The 27180-nt window shown below is 34.6% G+C and overlaps 5 protein-coding genes and 1 non-coding gene across 8 annotated transcripts; 4 read left to right on the forward strand and 2 right to left on the reverse strand.

Annotated features, from left to right (window-relative positions):
* Nucleotides 1-2957: 2957 nt before the first annotated feature.
* On the forward strand, nt 2958-6786 carry LOC145558880 (D-ribulose kinase-like). Of its 3 annotated transcripts, none has more exons than XM_081620238.1 (9): nt 2958-3110; nt 3206-3423; nt 3937-4076; nt 4227-4479; nt 4578-4710; nt 5044-5132; nt 5240-5517; nt 6285-6354; nt 6448-6786. In XM_081620238.1, exons 1-9 carry the CDS (start codon nt 3050-3052, stop codon nt 6637-6639), a joined length of 1434 nt encoding a protein of 477 aa, XP_081476364.1. In that variant the 5' UTR covers nt 2958-3049; the 3' UTR covers nt 6640-6786. The 3 variants fall into 3 exon arrangements, with proteins under 3 accessions (XP_081476364.1, XP_081476366.1, XP_081476365.1); XM_081620240.1 differs by having other exon boundaries at nt 6439-6578; XM_081620239.1 differs by lacking the exon at nt 3937-4076 and having other exon boundaries at nt 4213-4479.
* A 4453-nt stretch (nt 6787-11239) lies between these two features.
* Nucleotides 11240-12677, forward strand: LOC145560262 (protein terminal ear1 homolog). Its single transcript, XM_081621518.1, has 3 exons — nt 11240-11316; nt 12219-12338; nt 12476-12677. Exons 1-3 carry the CDS (start codon nt 11252-11254, stop codon nt 12645-12647), a joined length of 357 nt encoding a protein of 118 aa, XP_081477644.1. The 5' UTR covers nt 11240-11251; the 3' UTR covers nt 12648-12677.
* Nucleotides 12678-14532: 1855 nt separating this feature from the next.
* TRNAP-CGG (transfer RNA proline (anticodon CGG)) lies at nt 14533-14604 on the reverse strand. The gene has a single exon. It is a non-coding gene; the product is annotated as a tRNA-Pro (tRNA).
* A 79-nt stretch (nt 14605-14683) lies between these two features.
* On the forward strand, nt 14684-17377 carry LOC145560263 (uncharacterized). The gene is made up of 3 exons (XM_081621519.1): nt 14684-15131; nt 16793-16999; nt 17096-17377. The coding sequence occupies exons 1-3, from the start codon at nt 14712-14714 to the stop codon at nt 17177-17179; spliced, it is 711 nt and encodes a 236-aa protein (XP_081477645.1). The 5' UTR covers nt 14684-14711; the 3' UTR covers nt 17180-17377.
* A 681-nt stretch (nt 17378-18058) lies between these two features.
* On the forward strand, nt 18059-19309 carry LOC145558013 (protein ANTAGONIST OF LIKE HETEROCHROMATIN PROTEIN 1-like). Its single transcript, XM_081619171.1, has one exon. It carries the CDS (start codon nt 18059-18061, stop codon nt 19307-19309), a length of 1251 nt encoding a protein of 416 aa, XP_081475297.1.
* A 1066-nt stretch (nt 19310-20375) lies between these two features.
* LOC145560264 (protein DETOXIFICATION 46, chloroplastic-like) lies at nt 20376-25240 on the reverse strand. The gene is made up of 14 exons (XM_081621521.1): nt 24689-25240; nt 24487-24581; nt 24012-24120; nt 23822-23877; nt 23188-23243; nt 22969-23107; nt 22697-22834; nt 22536-22604; nt 22329-22439; nt 21989-22117; nt 21464-21541; nt 21210-21281; nt 21000-21062; nt 20376-20911 (listed from the first exon to the last, which is right to left on the reverse strand). The coding sequence occupies exons 1-14, from the start codon at nt 25119-25121 to the stop codon at nt 20810-20812; spliced, it is 1650 nt and encodes a 549-aa protein (XP_081477647.1). The 5' UTR covers nt 25122-25240; the 3' UTR covers nt 20376-20809.
* Between the last annotated feature and the right edge of the window lie 1940 nt (nt 25241-27180).

The following is a 27180-nucleotide window of genomic DNA, read 5'->3' on the forward strand; positions in this document are numbered from 1 at the left end:
GACATCTAATTAAATTGAAACGACGTTGATAACCCTATTAGCGAGACTTTAATTAATTTTCCATGCTAATTAAACACAGCCTAATAAGACCATGCTTTGTCTCTTTGTCCACACTTTGAACGAACCTTAACAATAAAAAGTAATGATTTTTCTGCTTCCTTGCCTCTTGTATGTTCAAATATCTTAAACAAAATAATTAAATTAAATTAGCTAGGTGATTGATTACACTCCACCTCTCTTTATAGTGGCCCGCAATTTAGGAATTAAAGGTGAGACATAATTTTCTTGCACCCATATTAATTAACATAAATTTATTATAACCTTTTGATAATATTTAGATAGATTTGTTTTAAATCAACCATGCCACCTACTATGAGGATGATATCTAATTGGGGCCAAAAATGATGTGATAGCTTAGTTTATATTATTTTTTTTTACCTTGTTTTGGTTATTAGTTAATCATTCTCCACTCAAATCTTAAGCACACTAATAATTTCAATAGTTTTTTAGGTAATTTATCGGCTAGCTACTGGTTTAAAATAATGTGCATATTTAACTTCTTCTAACTAATTATTGAATTCAATAGGTGCAAATTAAAGTTGCGCCAAGGGCCCAAGGTTAAATATTGACATAAAGGTTATAGAGTGACTAGAGCTTATGACAAGGAGCATTATCTAATTAATTAATTAACCCAAAATTATTGAGAGAATTCCAAATTCAATTCAACACAAACTTGAACAATATAAATCGATTACATACAACACAATTATCCTAATGTGTAATTATTCTATTCCATGCAATTCAATGTGTATCTAAATTTTGTATTATTTGAAATTATAGCTAAGGCCAAATCTAATTATTTAAATCACCAAAAGTTTCAGGCTAAGTGAGCGATAGCAAATAACCTCCAGATATATATCACACTGACAATATATAGAGACAATTGCTCATATTGTATTAAGAAAATGTATAAAGTGGAACGAATGAAGAGCCTCAACCCTCAGGTATATAGAATTGTAATGCACTAAATTTATTACGAGTCATTAAAAAATATTTACTAAAAGTAACTAATCATTATTACGATCAATAAAATCCATCTGATGATAGTTAATCCGATCTCACATAATAAGATTATACGAAATCCGTCTGGTGACGTACCATATACAAGAATACAAACAATGGTTATCGAAGTGCTACCATGAAGGTGCAAGACCCACTCATAGTACAAGTAAAAAATATTCTTGGCAAAGAAGAGTACAAGCAAAGAATGCTCAAATATCCATGATTAGTAACATAGAGAGACCATCTTTTTTCTACTATGCCACCCTTTTTCTGATGCCTAAAATTACAACTCAAGCTATATAAGTATATATTGTGGTCCTTCTTAGATCTTTATACTACTACTACTACGGAGTAACTACATACACACACTTGGTCACTTGTATTATTATACTGAATCTGAGAGTGAGTGCTATTCTTAGCTGTCACTTCCCATTACTACCATGTGATATTGTGTTACGCATATTATACACTACTTGCGCACGTGCCAGGGGGCTTCTATTTATTTGCCACGTGTGTCCCACACTTTTCTTTTACATCTTTTTTTTTTTGTAGAAGCTTCATCATCTTTTTGCATATTGTATAGTCTGGCAGATCTCATCTTCCATTATTATTTTGTTACTCTATATATTATTCGATCTCCTTTTGTTTGTGCTATTTATTAGCCTTGGAGGCTTGTACCATAATGCTTTTTGCAGAGCTAACCACTTACCATCATATAAACGGATAAACCTCTTACCTATTTACAATCGATATGTACAATACCCTTGTCAAAAGAATAAATAGTTACGAGTCTTACGAAGCGTGAAGTATAATCAATTTACTACCTCAAGTAGTCCTTGAGCAACCTCTATTTGGACGAGGATCCTAACGAATAAATTAAATATATACTTGGTACGAAGTATATTATATGATTATATCAATTGGTGTAATAGTCGCAAGATTGCAATTTTTTTGCTACTAGATAGCATTGTGGAGTAATGGAATACTATGAACAATTTACAATAATGTTTTTGTCTTAATGATGATTGATCAAATTGGTCCTACTAGGGAACTAAAAAGCTATTATCTGACCAAACAATTAAAATCTCATACGTATACATAATTATTAACAAAATGAACGTTGGATATTCATTGACAACTTTCGATTTTGTTGATGATATAATTCAATAATTGTCCTTCACATAAATTAATAAATAGGGCCAATAATACTCATTAGGGGTGGTCCTTAACGTCCTTCAACGTCTATTTCAACTTCTTCTCTAGTTAGAGGCCCAAAGGAAAAATGGGCCTTACTTTTTCTTTAATCTACATTTAAATCTGAACAAGCCTTGTTGATGAATTATGGACTGGCCCATTCCCATGAGATATTTTTAGTACATTAACTTCATACCGTTTCATACACCCTCTGTTTCAAAATAATGGTTACATCCTAATCGTTGAAGAATTGAAGATCAATGAAGCATAAAAGAGGTTTTTGGTTTGAGGCCAATCTTGTACAATAGTTTTGTACTCAAGTCTTCACACGCCAATTTGAGGAAGAAAACGGGTTGCTTAACAAAATACTCTAAAACTTTCCTTTTACCGGTGTTTAGGTTATTTTAGTTTAATAGTCCATCTATATTTTCTATTCTTTTCTTTAAAGTAGAGTGCTAAGGGTCTGTTTTCTTCAGATTATTTTCAATTCATTTCAATTTCAGTTCAGTTCTTAATTTCCTTGTCTTATAAAATATTTAGTTTAGTTTAGAGTTCAGTTAATCAAAACCAGCCCTAAGATCATTATTCGAAAGGCCGAGTTAGACAACTCGTGTTAGTTAAACCAACTTTTTTTAAAAATTTTTTTTATTTAATGAGATATCCAATTTTTAATTTTTAATTTTTTGGCTCCTATATGGAATTGCCTTCAAACCAAAAAGAAAGGATTGGCTCTTGGTTAAGTTTGCCACATTGCCTTATCCTAGAGGAATAGTGAGCAGAAAATCAGGAAGAAATGCAAGCATCAGTCCACCCTATAACATGCTATGTCTCCTTCTTTTCTCTCATTCATCAAGGTAATTTTAATTTCTTAATTTTCTCCCCCTTTTCTTTAATTTTACAAGTTTGACAAATTAATATTTTCTTACAAAAGTTGGACTCTATATTTCAGGAAATGGTAGTATAAATGTACATAAAGCATTTAGAAGAGGAAAGGTTTATTGCTCAAAGATATCATCATCAATGGAGAACCCTGAAAAGGGCAAAAATGGTAATTCAGAACGATTATACCTTGGAATGGACTTTGGTACATCAGGGGCTAGATATGCTCTCATTGATAAACAAGCCCAAATCATTGCTGAGGCCAAGAGAGAATACCCTCTTTATTTGGTATATGCTCTAATTTTAGTACTTTGTTCAAAATTTATGTTATTTAATTTTATTATGCTGCTTGAAAATTTGAAATCTGCTTTGTAGAATGGAAAAATAAGTTTAGCTAAGTTCGATAAGTGTTATGGAGTACAAATTTTGATTCGTTACTAAAGCTAGATTGTACCCGTACTAATGCACGTGATATTATAACATCAGAGAGTAGATAATTAAACTATTACTAGCTAAGATTGCATTTCTTAGGTTAGGCAAATTGCTATGGCTTTAGTTGATAAATTGGCAAAGATTGCATTTGTTTAATTTAACTTTTTATTTGATTGGCATTTATATGGGACAAAGTTTGTACTAAAATGTGGTATTGTGTAATGTTTTGTGGCAAATTAGCTAGTAGGTAAATTGGTATATAATAGGCAGAAATTTAGAAAAGTTCTTGATTATTAGTATTTAGTAGTAGTAGTAGTAACTAGTGATGAAGTTTGTTGGGATTAACATTTATGTTAAATGTCTAGAAAGGATGGAGAATCTGTTAACTGGGCGCGCTCATGGAAAGAAACACTATTTTCATTGCTTGAAGACGTTCCAGTACAGCTTCGGCCTCTTGTTGCTTCCATTTCCATAGATGGCACATCTGCTACAACTATGATTGTTAACAGGTTAACTCCTTTACCTTCCATTTGCCTAATGTTGTTGTGGACTTACTACCTTACGAATAATGATATTATTTAGGAACGGAGGAAGTAGTTGTTTTATATCCCTTTTTATAGTGGTATATGAATTTGTAGCATTTAGACTTGTGGATGCAGCTCTACAGGGGAGCCATTATGTAGGCCTCTTTTGTATAACGAGAGTTGCCCGGATGCTTTACCAGCAGTTAAGTCCATAGCTCCCCCAAATCATACTGTCTGTACTGGTTCCTCTACGCTGTGTAAGCTGGTTTCTTGGTGGAATTCTGACAGCCAGAACAAGGATTCTGCTGCATTATTGCATCAAGCAGATTGGTTACTTTGGCTGCTTCATGGAAAATTAGGCATCTCGGACTACAACAATGCTCTGAAGGTACTTTGCTTCTTGGCTCATCTGCTTCTCATTCCGCTCAAACTTTGATTTTCTTGGGACTGTGTCACTGATGGGGTTTGTGTGTATGTACTGTGTAGGTTGGTTTTGATCCTGGGATGGATTCTTATCCACCTTGGCTGCTGTCACAACCTTACTCGAGCGTTTTGCCTTCTATTTTAGCTCCAGGGTCTGCAATAGCAAATGTCAAAGAGGATGTCAGAAAAAGATTAGGTATCATTTTTTGTGCTGTCTGAGAATTCTCTATACAGTCAAGTAATGTATGCTGTAAGATGCAGTTATCCTTCTACCTTTGAGTTTGATATGATCTGAGTTCGCATTTTCTACTTGATTTTTATAGGGGCTTTGAATTATTGCTAAGTTGTAGCCTTGTTTTGTGAATGAGCCAATAGCTGTATGTTCTGCAGGGAAGTAACAGGGTGACAGTAGCTCTTATCATCAGACATCATTCAAAATGAGGACAGGAATCAATGATAATTTTGTCAAATTCTGTGTAAGAATTGACTTATATTGGCATGTCATATTAATCATTGAAATGCTTGACAGGTTTCTCTGAGGATTGCGTTGTTTGTGCTGGAACAACTGATAGCATTGCCGCGTTTCTTGCAGCTCGTGCCACAGAACCAGGAAAGGCGGTAAGACTTGCATTTAACATATAAGACTTGAGTTGATAACTCGATATCTATTCCTGATTTGCAATTGAGACTTCTGCTAATGACTTATGTTAAATAACTGTTTCTAGGTAACATCTTTGGGTTCAACCCTTGCAATAAAACTACTAAGTAAAACCAGGGTTGAGGATGCGCGATTTGGAGTATACAGCCATCGGCTTGATGATATGTGGCTTGTTGGAGGAGCTTCGAACACAGGAGGGGCTGTCTTGAGGCAACTTTTTACTGATGAGCAGCTGGAGAAGCTGAGTGAGCAAATAAATCCTGCACTACCTTCTTCTCTAGATTACTACCCTTTACCAGCTGCCGGGGAGAGATTTCCTGTAGCAGATCCTGACATGCAGCCCAGGTAAGAGTCTACACTTATGTTAACTGCGTACTTTGTGAAAATCAAGTAATATGGCTGGCAACACTGTTTGTCTAATGTGTGCATCTTTATTGTCAGAGAACTGAGATGGAACTCAATTTTATACTTATGCAGTGACCTTTATCTATAATTGTTCGATTATTATTACATACGAAGTAGAAAGATTCAATAGATGTTGGATTGCTAAATTTGGCTTCTATTCACTTTCAAGGATTGGTAAGCTACAAGAAAAAGGCGTAGGATTAAGGCATACTGTCATAGAATTTGTGATTTGGGAGGGAGTGAGGGACTAATTAGCACACAGGTGCCGTGGTTCTTGCTGCTTTTTTCTGTTTTATAAATTCTGTACACTAAGCTAGCTTCAAGATATGAGAGTGAGGGATAGCTCAAGTGGTTAGAGCTTCTCTCCCAATTCCAGGAGATCCTGGGATCGATTCTCACCCCGCCCTTGTGGCTCTCTAAACACCAAAAAAAAAAAAAAAGCTAGCTTCAAGATATCAAGTAATTTAAAAAATAATTAAATTTTGGCATACAAAAAGTCTTTTAAGTTTTCAGCAAATTTGTCTGAGCAAAACTTTTTGAGTCTTGAGAAAACTATCTGATGATTTTGATGACTACTTTAGTGTTTGATCATCGTCTCTTAGGGAGTTAAGGATTAACGTGCTTATGATTTGCACATTTCCAGTTATAAAAAATGTATGTATAGTGGCTTGCACAGCTGAATTATGTATTACTCTCTGACCACGCAGATTACATCCGCGTCCTGATAGTGATTCTGATTACTTGCATGGTGTTCTAGAGTCCATTGCACGCATAGAGGTATACTAAAATCTCCCTTAAACTTCAGCTATATACTTAATAACTTGCAAGTATTTCCCATCTCTGTAACCTTACCTATTTAAGGCTGTTTAGGCAAAAGGTTATGGCCTACTTAAAGATCTTGGGGCAACTGGGGCAGATGAAGTTTTCACAGCCGGAGGTGGGGCAAAGAATGATAAATGGACTAAAATTCGAGAGAGAGTGCTTGGTTTGCCAGTCAGTCGCGCTGTTCAAACAGAAGCTGCTTATGGTGCTGCTCTGTTGGCATTGAAGGGTGCTAGATAATAAGGAAATAATCTAGCTTATGCTTTACTACCACTGCTAGTATAACTTGGAAGTCCCAAATTAGGACTTTGTCCTTGTCCTTTCTTGAATTTATGACTTGTGAATGAGTGTTCTAATTTTTTATGGCTATTTTTCTTCTTCTTCTTATTTTTCCTTTTTTTTTTTTTTTTTTTTTTTTTTTTTTTTTTTTTTTTTGATAGCATACAAGTTCATTTTGTTAATTTTCATCTCTATTGTTTTTAAAGTTTTGAATTGCACTTTGTAGTTAAAGCTTCGATAAAAACATGCAATTAATTAAATAAATGATTGTTTGATTTGATAATAATAATAAAAAATGAGACATTGTTTGGTTGACAAAAATATATATTTTTTAAGAAGTTTTACTTCATACTATGTACTTTGTATAACTAAAGTAGTTTATCTAGATTCATGTAAGTGGGATTTCCATGATCAACCAAATAAATGTGGTTGAAAATTCTAATCGGGCGCATTCAAACCCGATTTCCCACATTTGTAGGCCACAACTTGGTCCAACCTAAAAAACCTCTTTATCCTAACCCCAATTTTGCATATATTAAGGGGGTGTTTGGTATGAAAATTTGTAATGTAAGAAACGTAAACAAATAAGTGTTTCCGTTTTTATTAGTTTGGTATGAGCTACAACTAACAAATACCGTTTCCAAAGGGTAACAAAATTCCCCAAATTGTTATCCTAATCCAACTAGTGGAAACAAAATGTATTTCCCTCCTCAATCATAAACTCAATTTGTTTCCATTTTATAAAGATACCAAACATATATCAAAGGTAACGTGTATCATTACCCTTTCCCTTACTTATATAAATCATTTCCATTACATTTACAGAATTTATACCAAACGCCCCCTAAATGCTTTTTCATACTTACACATGCCCTTGAATCCATTATATCTAATTATTTAAAATGAGTTGATCAAATTAAGTTTTGCTAGGTGATTTTAGCTCAAGGTAAAAATTAAATTTATTGAACAAAAAATACGGAGTACTCCGTAGTACATAGGGTGTTATATGTATTCTTATGATTTATTGAAGAAGGGTAGATTTCTTGTCATAAGACTCATACAAGATTACAAGTAACTCATAAGAGTAGTAGTGGCTTAGTGCCAATAAAAGAAACAAAAAATACTGCGTAAAACGTATATGCTCATGTCAGGCTAATGTCAGCCATATCTATTTGTTTATTTTGGGCATATCTCCTTGATTTAAGCCGGTTATCCCAATTGTTCTACATCAAAATCTTAGGGAACATTAAAGATAGAGTAGTAAATTAGTAAGCGTTTGTTCTCTTACGTTGAAATTCAGTTAAGTTCAGCTCAATTCAGTTCAGCTCAGCTCCTAATTTTCATCTCTTATAAAATGTTCAGTTCAGTTCAGTTCAGCTCAGCTCAGTTCAGTTTAGTTCAGCTCAATTCAGTTCAGTTCAGTTCAGCTGAGTTCAGACAATGAGAACATGTCCTAACTTTCTACTCTCACTATATATGAAGGATTAATCAAAGCAGATAAATAAATACAATACTAATAGGGCCTGTTCTCATTGACTGAACTCAGCTGAACTGAACTGAGCTGAACTGAACTGAACTGAATTGAGCTGAACTGAACTGAACTGAACTGAACTGAACTGAATTGAACTTAGCTGAACTGAAATGAAATGAAATGAATATTTTATAAGAGAAGGAAATTAGGAGCTGAAATGAATTGAGCTGAACTGAACTGAACTGAATTTCAACGTAAGAGAACAGGCCCTAAGTACTTCGTATATTTTATGTAAAAAAATTTACCATAGTCGTTTGAAATATGACTATCATAATGTTTTGGTGGTTTTGTAGTTTATAATTGATATATTTTTTTTCAAGTAATTAATTATATTACTTTGTTTTTGATAAAATAGTATTTATAAACATTTTTTTGATTTATTAAATTTTTTTATTTTCATTTATGTAATTTTTATTCTTATTATATAGTTTGTCCTAAAATATTTATTTTATGTTGGATTAAAATTGTCCAAAATTATAATTGCATTGTAGATATTAAAATACTAACTGTGGTCATTTTATAATGTGAAATAATAAACCGGTCATATTATATATCATTAAAATAATATGATAGTTATTTTTAAAATGACTGACATAATATGGGCACAAGTAAATGTCTCTACGTAGTATGAAATTAAAGTAGGACATGGTTCGGATCATACGAGTTTGGGGGGTGGAGTGTGAGTAAAAAAAAGTCACGAAAATCAAAGTTGTAAAGATTAGCAATTTCGCACATTCTTATTTTAAAATTTTCTTCCCATATGTTATGTTAGCTTTCTAGTACAATACGAGATTTACGAGGTATACTTTTATTTAACTCACAGATTGAGTCATAGCTTGAGGTCTTGATTTTTCAAGACTCCGTCAGGACTTTACCAAGACCTATCTAATTTAATGCTACATAATACGAGTACAAATTATTCCGTTAGGTCTTAAAACTTATTACGAGTATATTATGACATACTATTTTAAAAAAAAAAAAATCTATTATGAAATATGATGTGTCATACTTTGTTAGCTTAAGACGTTAGTTATAAACTTGCTAAATGAATTGAAGTTTGATCTGCATATAACGAAATAGGTATAAATTAAACAAAAACACACTTATTATTAACTCTACCTCTACAATTGCACACCTCTCCTCCCCTTAATTATATAAATGTTAGAAATGGATCACTTGCAACAATTACTCAACCATTCAAATTACAAGAATATGAAAAACCTTCATTTCTACTCAAAAAAAAAAAAAAAAAAAAAAAGAATTAAAAGATTTGTCAGTGGAATTGTAGATTGAGTAATGTATGGTTGGTGCACCCGGGTGCACCATGCACCCGGAAAGAACATAAGGTATATTTAAAAGAACATGGGCAAAAAAAGAACATTATATATATTTATAAAGAACATGAGCATAATATGTTCTTTAAGTTTGATGATTATGTTCTTTGAGTTTGAACTATATGTTCTTTATATTATACAATATATTCTTTAATGCATGTACATTAAAAAAAAAAAAAAAAAAAAAAAAAAAAAACCAATCACTCGAGTAACCAGAAAAAAGAACATGTTCTTTAATGTATTATCATGTTCTTTTTGTAAAGACTTTATGTTCTTTGGCTAGAGGTGATCAAAGTTAGAACAGCCCGACCCGATTTTGCACGGGTTTTGGGCAGAATTTTTTTCGCCCCCAAAATCGGGTCGGACCTGGCCCTTAAATTTAATTTTTTGGGCGGGTTTGGGAATGCGTTTTATGCATTTTAGTTGATTTTTTTACTCGACCCGAAAAGGCCGCACGGCCGGACAATTTTGGGCACAAAAACTTCGGCCCAAAATTTGGCCCGACCCGAGAAGTGAGCTGATTTTTTAACCTTGGCCCGGCCCACCCAATGATCACCTACATCTTTGTCAAACACGAACCTGTTCTTTTTTGTCAAATATAATGTTCTTTTTCAAACACGTTCAACACCTAAATAACCATGAAAAATAATATGTTTTTTTTGTAAAGACTTTATGTTCTTTGTATTGTCATGTTCTTGTCAAACACAAACATGTTCTTTTGTCAAATATAGGTATGTTCTTTTTCTAACACTAGCATGTTCTTTTTTTTGCCCATATTCTTTAAAATATGTCTAATGTTCTTTTCGGGTGCACCATGCGCATGGTGCACTATACTATTTTCATAGATTGAGGCATAGAGCCATAGAGATAGATAGAGAGAGATTACTAATGATATGACTATTGACAGTCTTTCCTATGCCTCTTCTCCTCCTTCAAGATTGTATTTTTCCTTTTAATATTTTTTTTGAAAGAAAATACAGTATTTTATTTTTTGGGAAAACCCAAATACCTAAAAATAACTTTTTAGTTAAACAAAATAAAATTACACCACCAAATATATATATCCTCTTTTGTTTCTGCATCCTTAAAATACTCCTACTAAAAAAAATACTACACTTTCTTTTTTTCTTTGAGTATAAACCCTAACAAAAAAAGGAGAGAAAGAATGAGAGGAAGAATTAGAAGAAGAAGAAGCTACTTAAATCCTGGTGCCCCTGAATTTCATCCCTCTTTTTACTCTACTAGTAATAATAATAACAATAATACTAGATTTACTAATATTAATTGTTATTACAACTATAACTACTATCATCCTAATTTTAATCATCCTAATTTCCCTTACTATCCAACTCTCCCTCCACTGCCACCACCATCTTCAGTTGTACTTGCTCAAAATTTCCAAAACTACCCTCATTTCATCAACCAACCTAACCACATGCAACTCCCACCACCTTCGCAAATGGGCCAGCTACGACCTACAGCTCCTCCCTCAGCCCAGTTCAGGTCAGGCCCATCTCCGGCATGGCCCAAAAGCCCAGCTATCAATGGTAGTGGTGGTGTACGTGGAAGAGCAAGAGGAAGATCAAGAAGTAGAAGAAGGGATGTTATTAATAAAAATGAGAGGAAACAAGGGTTTGATTTTGATACTACTACTACTAGTACTAGTAATAATTTAGGAGGAGAGAGAAAAAAAGAGGAAAGGGTGGTAATGACGGTGAAGCCTAATGGAACTGAGACTACTGCTATGATCAGGAACATTCCTAATCAATATACGTATGATTTTTTCCTTACTCCTTTATTTTCATGATAATTAAATAATAAAGCTAAATAAAAATATTTATAAAGCAAGTGTTAATTAAATCCATTTTTTTTTTAATTAATGAGGAGTTCCGTTAATTAAAAAATATTTATTGTTTTTTGATCAAATCTCTTAATATTGTTCTTACTTAAACCGTGATTGTATCATGTGTAGTATGATGAGTAAAAAAAAAAAATTCAAAAAGTTGGAATAACATTATTTAAAGACAGCACATTATGTAAGCCAGATGAAATTTAATTTCACTAAGGGGCTGTTCTCTTACGTTGAAATTTAGTTCAGCTCAGCTCCTAATTTCCTTCTCTTATAAAATATTCATTTCAGTTCAGCTCAATTCAGTTCACTTCTGTTCAACTCAGTTTAGTTCAGCTCAATTTAGTTCAGTTCAGCTAAGTTCAGTGATTGAGAACAGACCCTAAAGTTCAATTTGCTATTTCATTGATAAGCTCCATGGTTTTTGGCATTAATTGCCTTTATTTATTATTCTATAATTTTTTTTTTCTTACCAATTTATATACACGTAGTTTAATTTATTTTACTCGGTCATATTGTTTGCTCATTTTGGGAAAATGTACTACGAGTAATTTTTTTTTGTTGGATATTAAATGTAATTATTGCCTTGAAAAACACAAATAAATTTGGTTCATGCATAATTTATTTTCTAAGACAAGTTTGATTGATTGATTTACTGGTTTAGCCCACTTCAGAAGGGTCTATGACGTAGCTTTACATACTAGAAGTAGTAGCTACTAATACAGACCATACAGTACAGTGTAGGTGTAATAATTAGTTTTATGAAATTGTAATAATAATAATGATTATATTTCTAAGCATATACTCAACGTTTAACTTGTTTCAGGCGTGAAATGTTGATCAAGTTTTTGGATGAATTTTGCCGCATTGAGAACCAAAGATTGCGCCCTACTGATAATCGTCAACCTCTTGCATTTGATTTCCTCTACTTGCCTATTGATTTCGTGTAACGATTTTTTTTTATCGACTATATTTCATTTGATTTCTTTGAGTAGATTTGAACAAAGTCTTCATTTTTCGGGTTTTAATTTTTTGATTTGATGCATGTTGATGATTTATATAATTTTATTGGTTTATTAATAGGAGAGGAGCTAACAAAGGGTATGCCTTTGTCAATTTCACCCATGCAATCGCGGTGTGGAAGCTTCACCTTGCTTGTAGTAATCAACCCTGGAGTCATTGCAACTCTCCTAAGATTTGTAAAATCAATTATGCCTCCATTCAGGTATATTATATTATAATTAAAGTGATATAATATCTTAATAAAAAGGTCTCCTAATATCCATTAGATACATTATACATGTCATACATACATGGTTACATGATCAGTGCAATAATCCATCTCTCACAAGTTGCAACCCCTACAATATAGTGAAATTTTATGGCAATTGCAAGGAAAAAAAAAAATGAATTTTAAATTTTTACGAGTGTAAATTTTCTAACTTTAAATCATGTATAGCAATAATAGTACCATAGTGTGACTATGGTTAAGGATTATATTATACTTTGTTATATGCCTACCCTAACTCGAATCCTTAAAAAGGAGTTTATACTATTGGTGTATGTTGTACTATGTGATATGTCTTGTTTCCCCCTCGAGTTGCTTCAATAATTTGACTATATTTAGGATGTTAGGTTTGTGTTCGATATCATTTGAATTCTAGTTAGCTTGATTGTGATTTGAGGCAAAACCATGCATTTATATGGTGACATTGTACCTTTGAAGTTGGGAGTTTGATTTGATTTTAAATTACCAACCCTACCTCTACTTTAATGCATGACGACTCTACATGTCTTTTAGGTCATATTTTACTCCTTAGGTTCTCTCTACCCTCATAATTAATTAATTAATTACTCCAGAAGTGTTTGTAATTAGGGTTCATTAGGCATTGTATCAAGACGATTTAGTAATTTTAGTATACCTTTACAATACCAGAAGTGTTTGTAATTAGGGTTCATTTGGCTAGTTTGCTTGCTTGTAGTGGTAAACTTACATTTGTAACTTGTTTAATTACATAACGTGCTTGAGAAATCTTGTGTTACCATATGTTATTTTTTTGTACAACTTTTGCAGGGCAAGGAAAGGCTAGAGGAACACTTTGGTAGAAGTAGGTTCATTTGTAACCATGACGAGTATTTACCAGTTTGCTTTAGCCCTCCTAGAGATGGCTCTGGTGCTTCAGTGGCCGAAACTACAATTGGAACCCGTATCTCCTCCTCATCCCATCCCAAAAACTAATCGTTTGTTGTACTGAATTAACTCCTAGGTCTAGCTAGTTATTTTGAGTGATGATAGTCCAATCTCTAGATCATCATTATGGACGACTTTTGAAGCTTATATATGTAGGTTTTGGAGGGTGGAACTCGGCGCCTAATCTATGTCAAATCTTCAAAAGAAAGATATGTTGGATATAACTCCGAAAATACACTCGAATATACGAAGTTTATTTTCAGTCTTATGTCCAGCAATTGGCATAGGCAGGTGGTTGGTTCCACCCTTGATCAAGGAGATCTTTGTTGTGCGTTTTTTTTCCCCTTCTTCTTCGTCATGTGTATTTGTTATTCCACTCGATCTTTAATTTCTGCAATGTATAGTGCATGTAACATATTTGACTCCTTGAATTTTAATTAAAGCTTTCTTATCGTAGGATAAAGGTGCACTGTATTTGTTTTTATTGATTTGACATGATAATCTTAGGATAAACTTCGGACAAATATTCCTTAATATGAAGTAATATTTCTGTATTTTATTATTAAGTTGTAACTTTGAAATACTTTATACGAATATTTTTCAAATAATAATACCACAAAGTTGCATATATATGAAACGAATAGATACAGTACTTTGCATTTGCTTAGGATGCTAAAATATTGCCTTGACAAAAATTTTACTGTATTTCGTGTGCATCATCACTAAATCTTATCAAGGTACATGAATTTGTAGCCCAACTATGCAAATGCTGTGTTCTATTACTTGATTTTCACGCATTAGATCTGATCTTATTCAATACACGAATGAATAGATTTAACGATTAATATCATTAACGAGCAAAATAAATGTATAAATAGTGTCAAAGTCAAAATGTGTGAACTAATAAACAAACGGAGGAAAATACATTTACGTAAAAATATAAAAAAATGGGGCGTTCCGGGAATCGAACTCGGGACCTCTCGCACCCGAAGCGAGAATCATACCACTAGACCAAACGCCCTTGTTGTTAATTAAGCACAACCTTTATTATATAAACAAGAAAAAGATAAATGATTAATTCTTAATTATATATCCTCCAATTTTCTGCCATTTTCGGATAAATAAAAAATGGCAACCACCGCAACACTAACTCAATTCCTCCTCCACCGCCATATCTTCCGCCCTCTCCACCTCTCAACCGCCGTCCCTTTCTCTCTCCTCCACACCCCTAAACTCTCTTTCTCTCTCTTAAAATCTCAAATTCAACCACTTTCTTCTTCATTTCCCCTGTTTTGTTCCCTTGAAGAAAACATTAACCTTAGTAATTCCGAAGATTTTAAGGAAAATGAAGCAACCCCAGAACCTAAAATTGCTAAAATTAAGGTTGGAGATTTGCCCAATTTGACTGTTAAAGAAAAGAAGGATCTTTGTTCTTATGCTAATAGTCTTGGTGATAAGCTTAAGTCTCAACAAGTGGGTAAATCTGGTGTTACTGATAATGTTGTTTTTGCTTTGTCTGAAACTCTTGAGGCCAATGAACTTCTCAAGGTTCGATTATTGTACTTTGTTCTTGTTTTATTGTGTTAATTGTTGTTTGTTTTGGATTTTTTGTGTGAAATGGTTGAATGTGTTTTTGAGGTTTTACATTTAAGGATGAATTTTTAGTACTGTTTATGATAGAATGAATATGGGATTATGTAGAATTTGAATTTGCTTGAATTTGATTGTTTTTGGATTTTTTGATTTGGGAATTGGGAGTTGAGTTTTAGCGGTTTAGGGTTTATCATGTGGTGGTGGTGGTAGTTTTGTTTTGGATTTGTGATTGGTGATATTTTGCTGATGGAAATGGGGTTTTGGTTTAGTGCAATGATATTGGAAAGTTGGGACTTGGTTTTGTAGCACCAAAAGAAAAGAATTTTTTTGTAGGAACTATGGAATTGACAATCTTGATTATGCTTAGAGTAAGAGCTAAGAGAAAAGGAATGATTTAAGGGGGTAGTAAGAACTTATACTTAGTTGCGAACAAAAAGGAACGGAGGGAGTAGAAGTTAACATAATGTGGGTGGAGGTGGTTTTGGTGGTGGTTCATACAACCTATGACAGTTTATATGATTACCTTGACTTCTTCATAAATGGATTTTGGAGAAGTGTGAATAAGGTGGCTTTGGCTTTAAGATGTGAGTTGCACTATTCATAAATCTTGGGGATTAGCTAGTATGTTTGAATTTTCGAAGAACCTGTTATCTATTTAGGACTTCGGAATTGGGAGTTATAGATAACTCTTGTTGGTAATTGATCATTCTTCCCTACTATTCTACAGGATAGTGAATCCCAAAATAGTAGCTATTATCCAACTGTTTGATTCCCTTGTCCCAAGCTTATCTTTATGGTGTTTTTGTTCCATTTTGGGATGGTATTTTTTATTGCATTTGATGCTTCGTTAGGATGATATGGTCCGTTGCCTACATGACCGATGTAGAAGTATAATGAATGTATTTCCTGGTTCATTGGTCATAGTATGATATATCTGGTGTATTGGATAGTGAAATTCAGGAGTTGCAAAGCTTGAAGACTTGCTGATTTCATGAGATGATTCGTTCATGCTGGTTAATCTAATTTCTTTTGCAGTCTGTAAATTACTGTTGTGGCGTTGCTTGAATGATTGTGGTTCTAAAAGATATCCTTATCTTGCTATGGTCTCACTTCTCAGACAAGTTTACATATATGTAAAAGCGGTAACCTAGACAGTGCAAGAATCTTATAACATGTACAAGTAGTCAAGTAGTTATATTGGAATAACACAACTCTTCTCCAAATACCAATAAAGATATCAAGTCACTGTAAATGTTTGAAGACGCTTGCAGTTGCTGTGGCAACTTCATACTTGTATGTTTTAGTTAGAAGCTATCATTGCTTTTGTTTGGACACATGACATTGTGTCTATTTGAGTTAGTGGATTTAGCTTGCCATCCTGGATAGCCGGCATATCCCTCCATGGTTTGATTTCCAAAGCTAGTGATTTGGCTTTAATTTCATTCTGCAAGATCCTTTTTCTGTCTACCTGGTAAATGTCGTGACCAATGCAACCCCCCCCCCCCCCCACCCTTTCTTTAATGGCAGGATGAACGCAACTGTTTTATCACATATCTTCTTCCTGTACTTGTATAAAAAAAATTCGCTGAGATTTGTTTCGTTGTATATTAAAACAGCTTAAGATACATAGAACCTGCCCAGGCGAGATGGATGATGTTGTTAAGCAACTAGAACTTGCTACTGGATCTGTTGTTGTAGGCCAGATTGGTCGAACAGTCATATTCTATCGGCCAAGCCTTACAAAATTAGAGGCCGAGAAGAAGAAAGAGCGTTCTCGTAAGCTTTTTGCTCAGAAGAGGGAGAGGGCTCAGGCCGCTTTCATGGTAAAAATTTTTACACCCACCAGGCCAACATATGTGATAAATCGATTTCTTTACAAATTATTTTCTGATTAAAGTTTTCTATGTGAAAAATTGCAGAAAAGAGAACAATTTCCAAAACGTCCAGGAGGCCCAGGTCGAGGTCAGTTTGGATATCGCAGATCTGAGAAGGTTGCCTCATAGATTAGCTGTTTGGTATTGTTGCTACAATTATTAGCATCACCTGTCATAGTGTAGATCATTTTTCCCCTAATCATGCCACTTCTTTTGTAAAAATTTGAGTATCTAGTATCTTAAAATGCTTATGTGCTTCTTTGAAGCTGTTCCCTTTTGTATTTATAAGAAGATAAATCAGTTTAAGGTTGAGCAAGTGCAAGCCAATATGAATCCTCTTTCTTCATCTATTGCAAACAAGATAATTCGTTCGTATCATTGCGGCTAGCTTAGTATCATTGCCAAACAAGATATAGGCATGTTGCTGCTAGCTTAGTATCATTGCTGCTAGCTTAGTATCATTGCTGCTAGTATCATATCATAAACAAGATAATTCTATTAATGTCAATTCTTCCCGAACGGCTTTAAAGAGAGATTCTCCTTAAATGGGGTAAGAGATACCACAATAAAAACGTCTACTCCTATAAGCTATGCATGTTGACTCTGAATCGCCTTCACCTAAACACCAATCTGAACCGCACCCAATCATATATGAGAATAATGGGATTGGTCACTCTTTGCACGAGAGCATACATAGAACGCAAGATATCCATTATACACCCGAGTGTACAACAGGATACATTCTGAAAATTGACTAGGGTCCGAACCCTTTTTGACCTAATGAGACTCAAAAAAAAAATATGGCCCACAAATCCAAAGTACACAAAAAATCGGCCCAGAAAAGCTGATACATCCAAACTACCAATTCTTAAGGGCTCCACTAAAAACCTTTTATTCTGATTACCTGATAAAGTATAATCAGATTCTGGTTCAGACTTCAGACAGACAGAAGTCAGATGCAAACAAACAGAGGAGAGAGAAAACAGAAACAGAAGAAAGAGCTGACAAATGGATTCTCCTCAATTAGCAGCTCTACTCTCTTCTCTAATCTCTCAACTCACCCTCTTAATCCTTCTCCTTTACCCTTCTTCTCCCATTCCCTCTATTGCCGATTCCAATTCCAATTCTTCTAATTTCCAAACAATTTTCTCTCTCCTCCACCACTTCCTCTCCTCCTCCGAAATCGCCGCTTCCCTTTCCCTCCGCCGCAAACGGAGGCGAACCCATTTCTCGGATCCTGATTCCGACCCGGAATCCCTTTCCGGGTCATCCAAACTCGCTCGACTCGCCCGAGTCGACTCAGCCCCTGACTCGTTCCGGGTCTTCTTCAAAATGGCGCCATCAACCTTCGAGTGGCTTTCCGGGTTGCTCGAGCCACTCCTCGAATGCCGAGATCCAATTGGATTGACTATAAACCTCTCAGCCGAGCTACGGCTCGGTATCGGGTTATACCGATTGTCAACCGGGTCGGACTATTCGGAGATTGCGACCCGGTTTCGGGTCACTGATCAAGTTGCCAAATTCTGCTCTAAACAACTTTGCAGGGTATTGTGTACAAACTTCAGATTTTGGGTTGGGTTCCCTAACTCGGTCGAGTTGAACTCAGTGTCCCAAAAATTTGACATTACAGGGTTACCCAATTGTTGTGGTGTGATCAGTTGTACAAGGTTTAATCTCAGTACACAAGAGAGTATAGCTGCTCAAATCGTTGTCGACTCGTCGAGTCGAATTCTGAGCATTGTTGCTGGATTTCATGGTCATAACAGCAACACAAAGGTGCTAAAATCAACCACATTATACAAGGATATACAAGAAGGGAAAATATTGAACTCAACCCCTGTTTATTTAGGTGGGTTGGAAATACCTCAATATTTGGTTGCAACAAATAATGAGTACCCTTTACTACCTTGGCTTATAATCCCATATGATGACCCTGTACCTGGATCAAATGAGGAGAGGTTCAATGCTGCTCTTCGAATACCGCGAATTTCGATGCTTAAAACGGTTGCTAGTTTGAGGAATTGGGGTATATTGAGCAAGCCAATTGAGGAGGATTTTAGGAGTGGTGTTGCATATATTGGTGCTTGTGCTATTCTTCATAATGCTTTGTTAATAAGGGAGGATTATTCAGGATTATGTGATGATTTAGTGGATTATACTGTTAATGATCATGGGTTAGTACAAAGGAATGGCTCTAAAATGGAGGAGATTTCTGTTGATGGATGTCTAATCAGAAGTGCATTGGCAACAAAACAGTGAGAAATGATTCAATATGGACAGATTTTTCATAGGATTTTTTTTCTTTGATTGATTTTTTCATCACTTGATAATACAAATTTTTCATTGAGTGAAAATTGTTATTTATTTTCCTTTTTTTTTTTCTTGAATTTTAGTTAATTAGATGATGATTTTTGCCGTTCAATTAACCTGTTTGCGATACAGAAGATTGTACCATCTAACCTTGAGGTTGGGTGTTCAATCTCTACTAGAGGCACTTTGAGGATGGGAATCCCTTACGCTTCCTCCCTCACTCTCAAAGTGTACCGTGAGGGTTGAGGTTTGATAATGTCCTCTTTATGAAAAAAAAAAAAAGATACGTAATTTAGTAGGTTTTAGGTCAGATGATCTTACTATACGGCTTTTGAGTGCTTAGTCATGGAATAATGATATTTTAATGTTTCTACTATAGGAAGATACTTAAATTAATGGACATATGAATCACCCCTTTGAAGGGTTCCTAATCTCATTTCAATGGACCATCTTACCTTAAAAAAAAAAAAAAGGTTTAAAGATATGATATGAAACTTTATTGTATGGATTTTAATCATAATGCTGGGTATCTGAAATCAATTCCTCCCTAAGCAGCTACTTGATTGGGCTGTTGGAAAAAGTTAAGATAAAGATATCTTAAATATACCTTTCCAAAGCTATAGTCTAGCACTGAGTTAATATTTTAATTATGGTGTGTTTTAGTCAAAGGAATGAAATCACTATTTATAATAATTAATTAGTGAAAAAATGAATGTAGGAAAGCACAAAGCACCCTATGACCCTTCAGAACAGAGAGGACCAGAATTAGGAGGAGAGGTGTAATCACATATTGGGATTAGGTTGTACTATAGTTAATTAGTAATGTACATTAAACATTAAATAAGGCCCTCTTGCCCCACGACCCGTATTAGGTATTTCAAAGGGCCAAACACTTGGTAGAAGGCCGAGGGGAAGGAAGGACCTCGATTGGGTTTTTTTCCTGTAAGGCGAATTTCTGTATCGTTCCAATTTTATCGGATTATCCTGAAGGGGTGAACCAACAAAACCTGAGTGGTTCTTTACCAAAATTTGTCACCTTTTGATCTGAAAGTTGTTCTCTGTCCTTATTGACACTTCTTGTTACAATAATCAGTTTGCTTAAACTCTTTAAGCAGGCCTAGGATTGCTCAATGAACTGTATAATTTTCAAGGGCTTCTATATGTTTTCAATATCTGATTTAGTATGGATAATATGCATCTGGCTTGGTTCCGGTCTTTGAAGCATTAATATGAGCAACAAACTTACACAGAACAGTAGAATTACACCAAGTAGTATACAAATCAACTATCTTTTGTAGTATAGATGCACTGCGTCACCAAGTAGGTAATCTTCTAAGCCTCATTTGGGCTTCAGAGAGTGATGAACGCGACTTCTGGACCATATGCTGTGGTTTTAAAAACATCCAAAGCACCAAGTTTTGTCGTTAAAAAATGTGGCTGGTACAGCATCTAAGCTGTTTTTAGCTCAGATAAATTAAAACGGAGAAGATCCTCTGAAAACAGTATCCCACTCGGAGAAAGAAGGCGTTGTAGAGCAATAAAAAATCGTGCCTAGAAATTGAAGGTGGAGGGGAAATGCAGTCAGGCAATGTTAGATGATGTATTAAAAGAACTGAAAATTTGATGGAGAAAAAATTACCCATTGAAATCCAATTAGAGCAGTCCAGCAGCCTACCAAACCCAAACCTTGACTTCTCACAAGCTGTCATAAATTGCAAATGTGTTAAATTCACTCGAGGGAAGCTAAGTGTTTGGGAAATTTAGATGGAAAAGAGGAAGACAGAATAATTGTACTGAATATCAGCAAGAGGCCGATAAATAAACATCAGAAAGTTCAGCATCGCAATACCAGCAATACAAGAGAGCCCAAGACAAAACATCCAGCCATTGATGTACTAATGAATTTAAGGTCCCTTCCAGCCTGCATGTCAAAGGCGATAAACCAATCCAATGTCAACAACCATAGGATGATTGAGACTATGACAGTATGACTTTTAAAATTGATTCATGAGTTCAGTTGTTTATATGGTGATGCAATGACTAATTACTTGACAATTTACAGTTTGACAAGGAAATGATCAAAATGAAATCTCCAACTCTTACCAGCAATGTTCCCTCACAGCTGAGTATACAAGGAGTCACACATAAAGAGAGAAAGAACGGAACCCATACTTTGTGCATCTGCAGTCATATAAAAATGTCACCATTCCGCAGGAGTTAAGCAAACAAAAGACATTCATTTACTCGATTTATGGTCAGAAAGTTGCAACTGAGAAGCTGATTTACCATAATATTGTACCAATGTACCCCCCACATTTCTAATATAGGTATCCCAAAATAATACGCCACTTCCACATTTTACACTTAATAATACAAATTACAGCAGCAAGAATTTTAAAGGAAGACTAATATATGGTATGGTGGTGTTGCAAAAATATAACGCTGAAGATAACATAGTTCTCCATAAAATTCTTAAAAAATTCCCAGGTCATATGTGGCCTATAATCTGGGGACAAAAGGATACGATTTTACATAAGCAAAATTTTGACTTGTGTTAATCTACATGTGTTTGGAAGTCCAACAAGCATTACCAACTCATTTATTTTTAAAAAGGAAAACGAAACTAACCTCTGCTATAACGGCAGGATCAGGAGTGAAAACATTGGGAGCCAAGAAAGGAATGGATGTTGCAACAATGGCTAGAAAAAGACCGACAGAAGCACCTATGATCAAAAGAGATTTCAGCAGATCTCTAGCCTGTGCAACATGAACATTCACGTCATCAGTAATATAAGTAAACTCCTAGATAAACTTGTACACTGAAGTGTCATTCAAAATGTCCTCAAATTATGACTTAATGATGAATAATGACTATGATTACTATAAGAGGCACCTACTCGGAGCTAAAACAAATCAGACCACTAGGATTTGGTGGCAGTCAAGGACTAGAAACTGACTGCTAGAATACCTTTACTAAACTTCGGTTTACTCCATACAGCAGCTCTGGCATGAATGATTGTGCTGTCTGAGAAAGGGGTTCACCCCATACAGCACACATGTGGAATATTTGAGACAGGACCTACAAGGTTTTCAATTGGCACTATGTTAACCACTTAAGTTCAGCTGCAGTACAGAGCCAAATATTATTCAAAAGCCTTGAACAAATTAGGCTCACCTGATGAGCAGCAATTGTATGCGTTCCCATGGAGGTAGCGAAGTATATTATCAAAGAGTAAAAGGACACCTAAAACAAAATTAACATATCTTGAATGTCAGCTGAGTTTTGCTTCAAACAGCTATAATTTAAACTTGATGCTACTTAAATTCGCAACAAACCTTTGAAACTATAGTTATAAATACTGGGGCAGCAATTGCAAATATTTCTTGAAGTTCATGGAGCGTTGGAACTGCAATAGAATACCCATTGTATCCTTTCTTATTCAAAGCATCAATCATTGTGTAGGCTGCAACAATCTGAACAAGGAATATTCCAGCAATTGAGATCAGAAACACAAAAGCAAAATAACAATAGTAAAAACTAAGTTATAGTAGAAAAGAGCGGGATAGCAATAGTAAGAGAACAAAGAAGATAAACGGACTGAGCTCACCTGTGATATTGCAGTTGCCCATGCTGCACCAGCAATCCCATAGCCAAGGAACATGCAGAGTACTATATCACCAACACCATTTAAGACACTTGCGATTACCAAGGCCTTTAAAGGTCCCATTGAATCTTTCATGCCCAGACTAATAGCAAATTAGAAAACATATGTTTTAACATAGAGGTAAAATAGAAGATAACTTTTTACACAGGGAACATCAAGTACCTTGCACTCTGAGCAACCCATCCTACAAGAATAGCAGGCCATGCTAAAGCTCGAATCTAGCAGGCAAAAGAAAAAGTCTTTGACAATCAAAGGAAGAAGAAGATGTTGCGCGCAAATAAGACTCAACAAATCAGAATTAAGCAAACCAAAATACCATAATTTGGAGGTAGAAAGTGGAGAGCTGTCTAATACCATTTAACAAGCAAGTACATTGAAGCAAGGAAACATGAATACACCTTGTTTTAGATACACCACTATCCAAGGGATGAACATTTGAAGATTTTTAGAAATATCAAGGATACATGTATTCAATCTTGTTACTTTAGTCATAATAGAAATTTACAAAGTCATATGTACTTGAAATGTACACATGTATCAGTCCTTTCATGAACTCAATATGTTCAAAATCTCTAATTTTAGTACATATTGAAACATCATATTCCTGTGTGATCAAAACCATTTGAAAACAGTGCCAAAATTTGTCACAGATACTCCTAAATCCCAACTGTTAACTCAATTAGAGACCAGACCAAAACCTCTTCAGCAGCACAGGAAGTTATTGCCCCAAATAACGACCAAACAAACTAGAAAAAAGACACAAGACACAGAAGTGACCACAATATAGTAAACAAACCTGAATATAAGAATTCGCAGCAGGCAAAAGATGCACATTCTGTGCTCCAGCAAAAGCTGCAATTATAGCAAGCAAAGGCTTTATTCTAGGAATTAGAACAAAACTTTCCAAGGAGGCAACAAATGATCAAGTATTTCACTGAAGATCAACATGTATATACAAAATATGTTCTTATACCAGTTTTATTTACCAGTTAAAGCCCATGTACCAAAGAATTTCGTAAATATAAGCATCGACACTCCACAAGCCAAACCCACAAATAGCAAAATTGATATCTGATGCTGCACTTGCTTCTCATCCTGCATTAATCACACAAAGTATACTTCATATTGATATCCATATACAAAGTCATACAAAATGAAAAAAAGAATACTACACACTCGCTTTGTTACTAAATAATAGGCGACAATTCTATTTTGGATCGCCTATTACCCTCCACATTACCCTAAACTAACCATTATAAGAAATTGCAACCTTTTGACATGGTGGATACACTGATACAGTAAAAAAATTTAAACACCTTAGACGTAACAATAGTTGTGTAATGATACTTTAACTCGATTTATTGAAAAATAAACGTACGTGTCACAAATGCGGCCTATTATATAGAAATAAAAGTAATAGTGTAACACTACTATAACTAATTAGTGAACAGAGTAATGCACCTGTCTAGCAAGTGAAGTTGCAACCATATTAGATGTTGCAATTGAAAGAAACATAAACACATAGCTCATATAATCACAAAGAACAGTTCCAGGACCTGCACAATAAACATTACATTAGCCCCACTTAATTAAATCATAACCACAAAATAAAATTGTTAAAAACCCCAAAAATATCACAGAAAAAAAATTCAGATTATAATACCCAAAGCAGCAAGCTCAATGGAGCTGCCTTGACCAATAACAGCAGTATCAATGAGACTCATCAAAGGCCCACAAATCCAAAGCCCAGTAGCAGGCCCAGAAAACTTGATGATCTCAATCATTTGATTCCATAAGCTTGGACTGGTGGATTTCTCAGTTGTGGGGTCCACCAAATCAGGGATTTCTTCTTCTTCATCCCTAAAATCAGATTCACTGGAAAGTTCTTGAGCAGGGGTGATGCAGTGAAGTTTTTGGGAAATGTGAAGAGTTGGGTGACTGAAAGTTGGTAACTTTAGTGAAATTGAAGAGGATTTAGAGCGGAAATGTGAGGAATGGGAAGAAGTAAAAGAGGGGAAAGGGAAATACGTTGGGTTTAAATTTAAGGGTTTGAGTTGAATAAAAGGGGAAATGGGTGTTATGGCTTTGAATTGCATTGTTTGGTTGTTTGTTTAGTACAAGGAAAATGAAGAAGATGATGAAGGAAAAGGAAAGAAATGAACTTAGGAAGTGTTTGATTTTGGAAAGAGAGGAGAAAGGGTAGTTGGTGCTTGTAGTTTTGTGGAAGTTGAGATATCCTTTGAAAGATCCAAGAATGACTTTAATGATATGAAAGTGAAATTGGAGTATAATGACTTTGTAAGTTTGTAACAAGGTTAAATTTTGTCAAGGCACAAGTGCTCGAGGAGTCGAGGGATATGGTTTAGATGTACATCAGTACATGCTTTCGGTAATAGGTCCTAGTAATTATATTTTTTACTTTTTTCTCGAAGTATTAAATAGGAAAAGAAATAAAATGACAATAGTAAACTTTAAGTCACCGATTGATAAATTGAAGGGAGCTCTATCACACATTTTAGTTATATCACATTCTATCTTTACATTATCACGCACAACCTATTGTATCACACTTAGAGTTAAACAAGCAACATAGTCTCTCCTAAGCAGACCGTGTTTTCCACTCAACTTTCTATTGACGGATAACCACCATGGCACCACCATTATCACCTAACTACCACACGTCCACAACTAGGCCAAGACCAATACCTATCCCCCCTTCCCCTTTCCCTCCCATAACGGGTGAAAGTTTAAGCTAAGGGAATCACTCATTTGGGTGAGCATTGTACATTTGTACCTTAATACAAATTGATATAGTGGGCACTCTAATGTTAATAGATGAAACAAGAATAAGTTACAAACTTACGGAGTAATAATAAATCTCGTGATTTTATAATTTGTACATCTTTACATGATTGAAATCTAAAGCTACATTTAGTAAAAATTTAAAATTTATTTTATATTGAAATATTACAAACTTATGGTGTTATTATAAATCTCGTGATTCTTTAATTTATTCGTCTTTGTATGATTGAAAATTTGAAATCTACAGCTACAATAAGTAAAAATCACGGCATATATTACTTTATAGTCTACTCTTTATTCCAAAAACATTACATGATGGTGGAATACTACAAGTCTATAAGCATACTTCCCTACAGCAACACTGGTGGAAGCAGAGCAACTACATATCTTGTGCTTACCATAATTCTCCAACTATTTTGGGCCCTTTTTCTTCTTCCACCACAACTGCTAACTCCGTAATTGGGTCAAGTGAAATAATGCATAGCCTAGTGGGCTCCACTTCATTCTTGCCATTCAATCAATGTGACTGCTAGTGTTATAAGTCGTTGTAATTCCACTTGTGGGTGTCTTACATTTGATTAAAAGGAAAAATATTTTCATTGGATCATAGTATTTACTGATCCGTTTTAATATGGAACCTCTCTGGGCCTTATTTTTAACCGAATTCTCTTCTTCATTGTTTGGGTTGCCTACCTCGTCTCATATTATTTTAAATTTTATCATCATATTAGAGCTTGAGTTGCAGGTTCCTTCTAAACTTTATAATTAACTCTAAGTTTTTAAGAAAGGGGTAGGGCATGTTTTGATTTACTGAACTGATTGGAGGCTTGGAGCTGAACTGATTAGAGTTGAACTGAAATGTACTGAATTGAATATTTTATGAAAAAAGGAAATTAGAAACTGAACTGAACTGATTGTAACTGAATTGAACTGAACCCAAAATAAGCTAAAGAGAATAGGCCCTAACTCCTAGTCTCCTACCTTCACCGTTGATTTTTGTGTGGAACATTCTTGGGTCTTGTTTTTAGATCAAACTTTCTTCCTCCTTATTCTAGGTTGTTTAGGTCTGTTTTATATTATCTTAATATTCAACAAATAGGAATTAAAACCGATACAATTTATATTATTAAAGAGAAAATCGAAAAAATTGAAATTATTTGAATATCTAATCCCCTATCGAAGTTACTATTTGTTGATGGTAATTTTTAAACCCCTCATTTAAATAGAAACTTTTGTGTACATAAATATATTTCTTAAAAAAAAAAAATTAGAGTACATCAAACAATTTTAAGATGACTTTAAAATGAATTTGGGTAACTTTTGATACGATTTTAATGTAATTAGATGATTAGC

This window comes from Chenopodium album, chromosome 9 (assembly GCF_948465745.1).
Source record: "Chenopodium album chromosome 9, dcCheAlbu1.1, whole genome shotgun sequence".
NCBI classification, from domain to species: domain Eukaryota; kingdom Viridiplantae; phylum Streptophyta; class Magnoliopsida; order Caryophyllales; family Amaranthaceae; genus Chenopodium; species Chenopodium album.

What these genes read in the sequence shown, in the direction of transcription:
- LOC145560262 (XM_081621518.1), top strand. Translation starts at nt 11,252, where the DNA reads ATGACGGTGAAGCCTAATGGAACTGAGACTACTGCTATGATCAGGAAC. An exon ending in AACATTCCTAATCAATATAC is followed by an intron (nt 11,317 to 12,218) that starts GTATGATTTTTT and finishes AACTTGTTTCAG; the next exon opens with GCGTGAAATGTTGATCAAGT. An exon ending in TACTTGCCTATTGATTTCGT is followed by an intron (nt 12,339 to 12,475) that starts GTAACGATTTTT and finishes GTTTATTAATAG; the next exon opens with GAGAGGAGCTAACAAAGGGT.
- LOC145558880 (XM_081620238.1), top strand. Translation starts at nt 3,050, where the DNA reads ATGCAAGCATCAGTCCACCCTATAACATGCTATGTCTCCTTCTTTTCT. An exon ending in GGATGTCAGAAAAAGATTAG is followed by an intron (nt 4,711 to 5,043) that starts GTATCATTTTTT and finishes AATGCTTGACAG; the next exon opens with GTTTCTCTGAGGATTGCGTT. An exon ending in GATCCTGACATGCAGCCCAG is followed by an intron (nt 5,518 to 6,284) that starts GTAAGAGTCTAC and finishes CTGACCACGCAG; the next exon opens with ATTACATCCGCGTCCTGATA.
- LOC145560263 (XM_081621519.1), top strand. Translation starts at nt 14,712, where the DNA reads ATGGCAACCACCGCAACACTAACTCAATTCCTCCTCCACCGCCATATC. An exon ending in AGGCCAATGAACTTCTCAAG is followed by an intron (nt 15,132 to 16,792) that starts GTTCGATTATTG and finishes ATATTAAAACAG; the next exon opens with CTTAAGATACATAGAACCTG. An exon ending in GGGCTCAGGCCGCTTTCATG is followed by an intron (nt 17,000 to 17,095) that starts GTAAAAATTTTT and finishes GAAAAATTGCAG; the next exon opens with AAAAGAGAACAATTTCCAAA.
- LOC145558013 (XM_081619171.1), top strand. Translation starts at nt 18,059, where the DNA reads ATGGATTCTCCTCAATTAGCAGCTCTACTCTCTTCTCTAATCTCTCAA.
- LOC145560264 (XM_081621521.1), bottom strand. Translation starts at nt 25,121, where the DNA reads ATGCAATTCAAAGCCATAACACCCATTTCCCCTTTTATTCAACTCAAA. An exon ending in ATACAATTGCTGCTCATCAG is followed by an intron (nt 22,440 to 22,535) that starts GTGAGCCTAATT and finishes AAAACCTTGTAG; the next exon opens with GTCCTGTCTCAAATATTCCA. An exon ending in TGGGCTCTCTTGTATTGCTG is followed by an intron (nt 21,063 to 21,209) that starts GTATTGCGATGC and finishes AATTTATGACAG; the next exon opens with CTTGTGAGAAGTCAAGGTTT.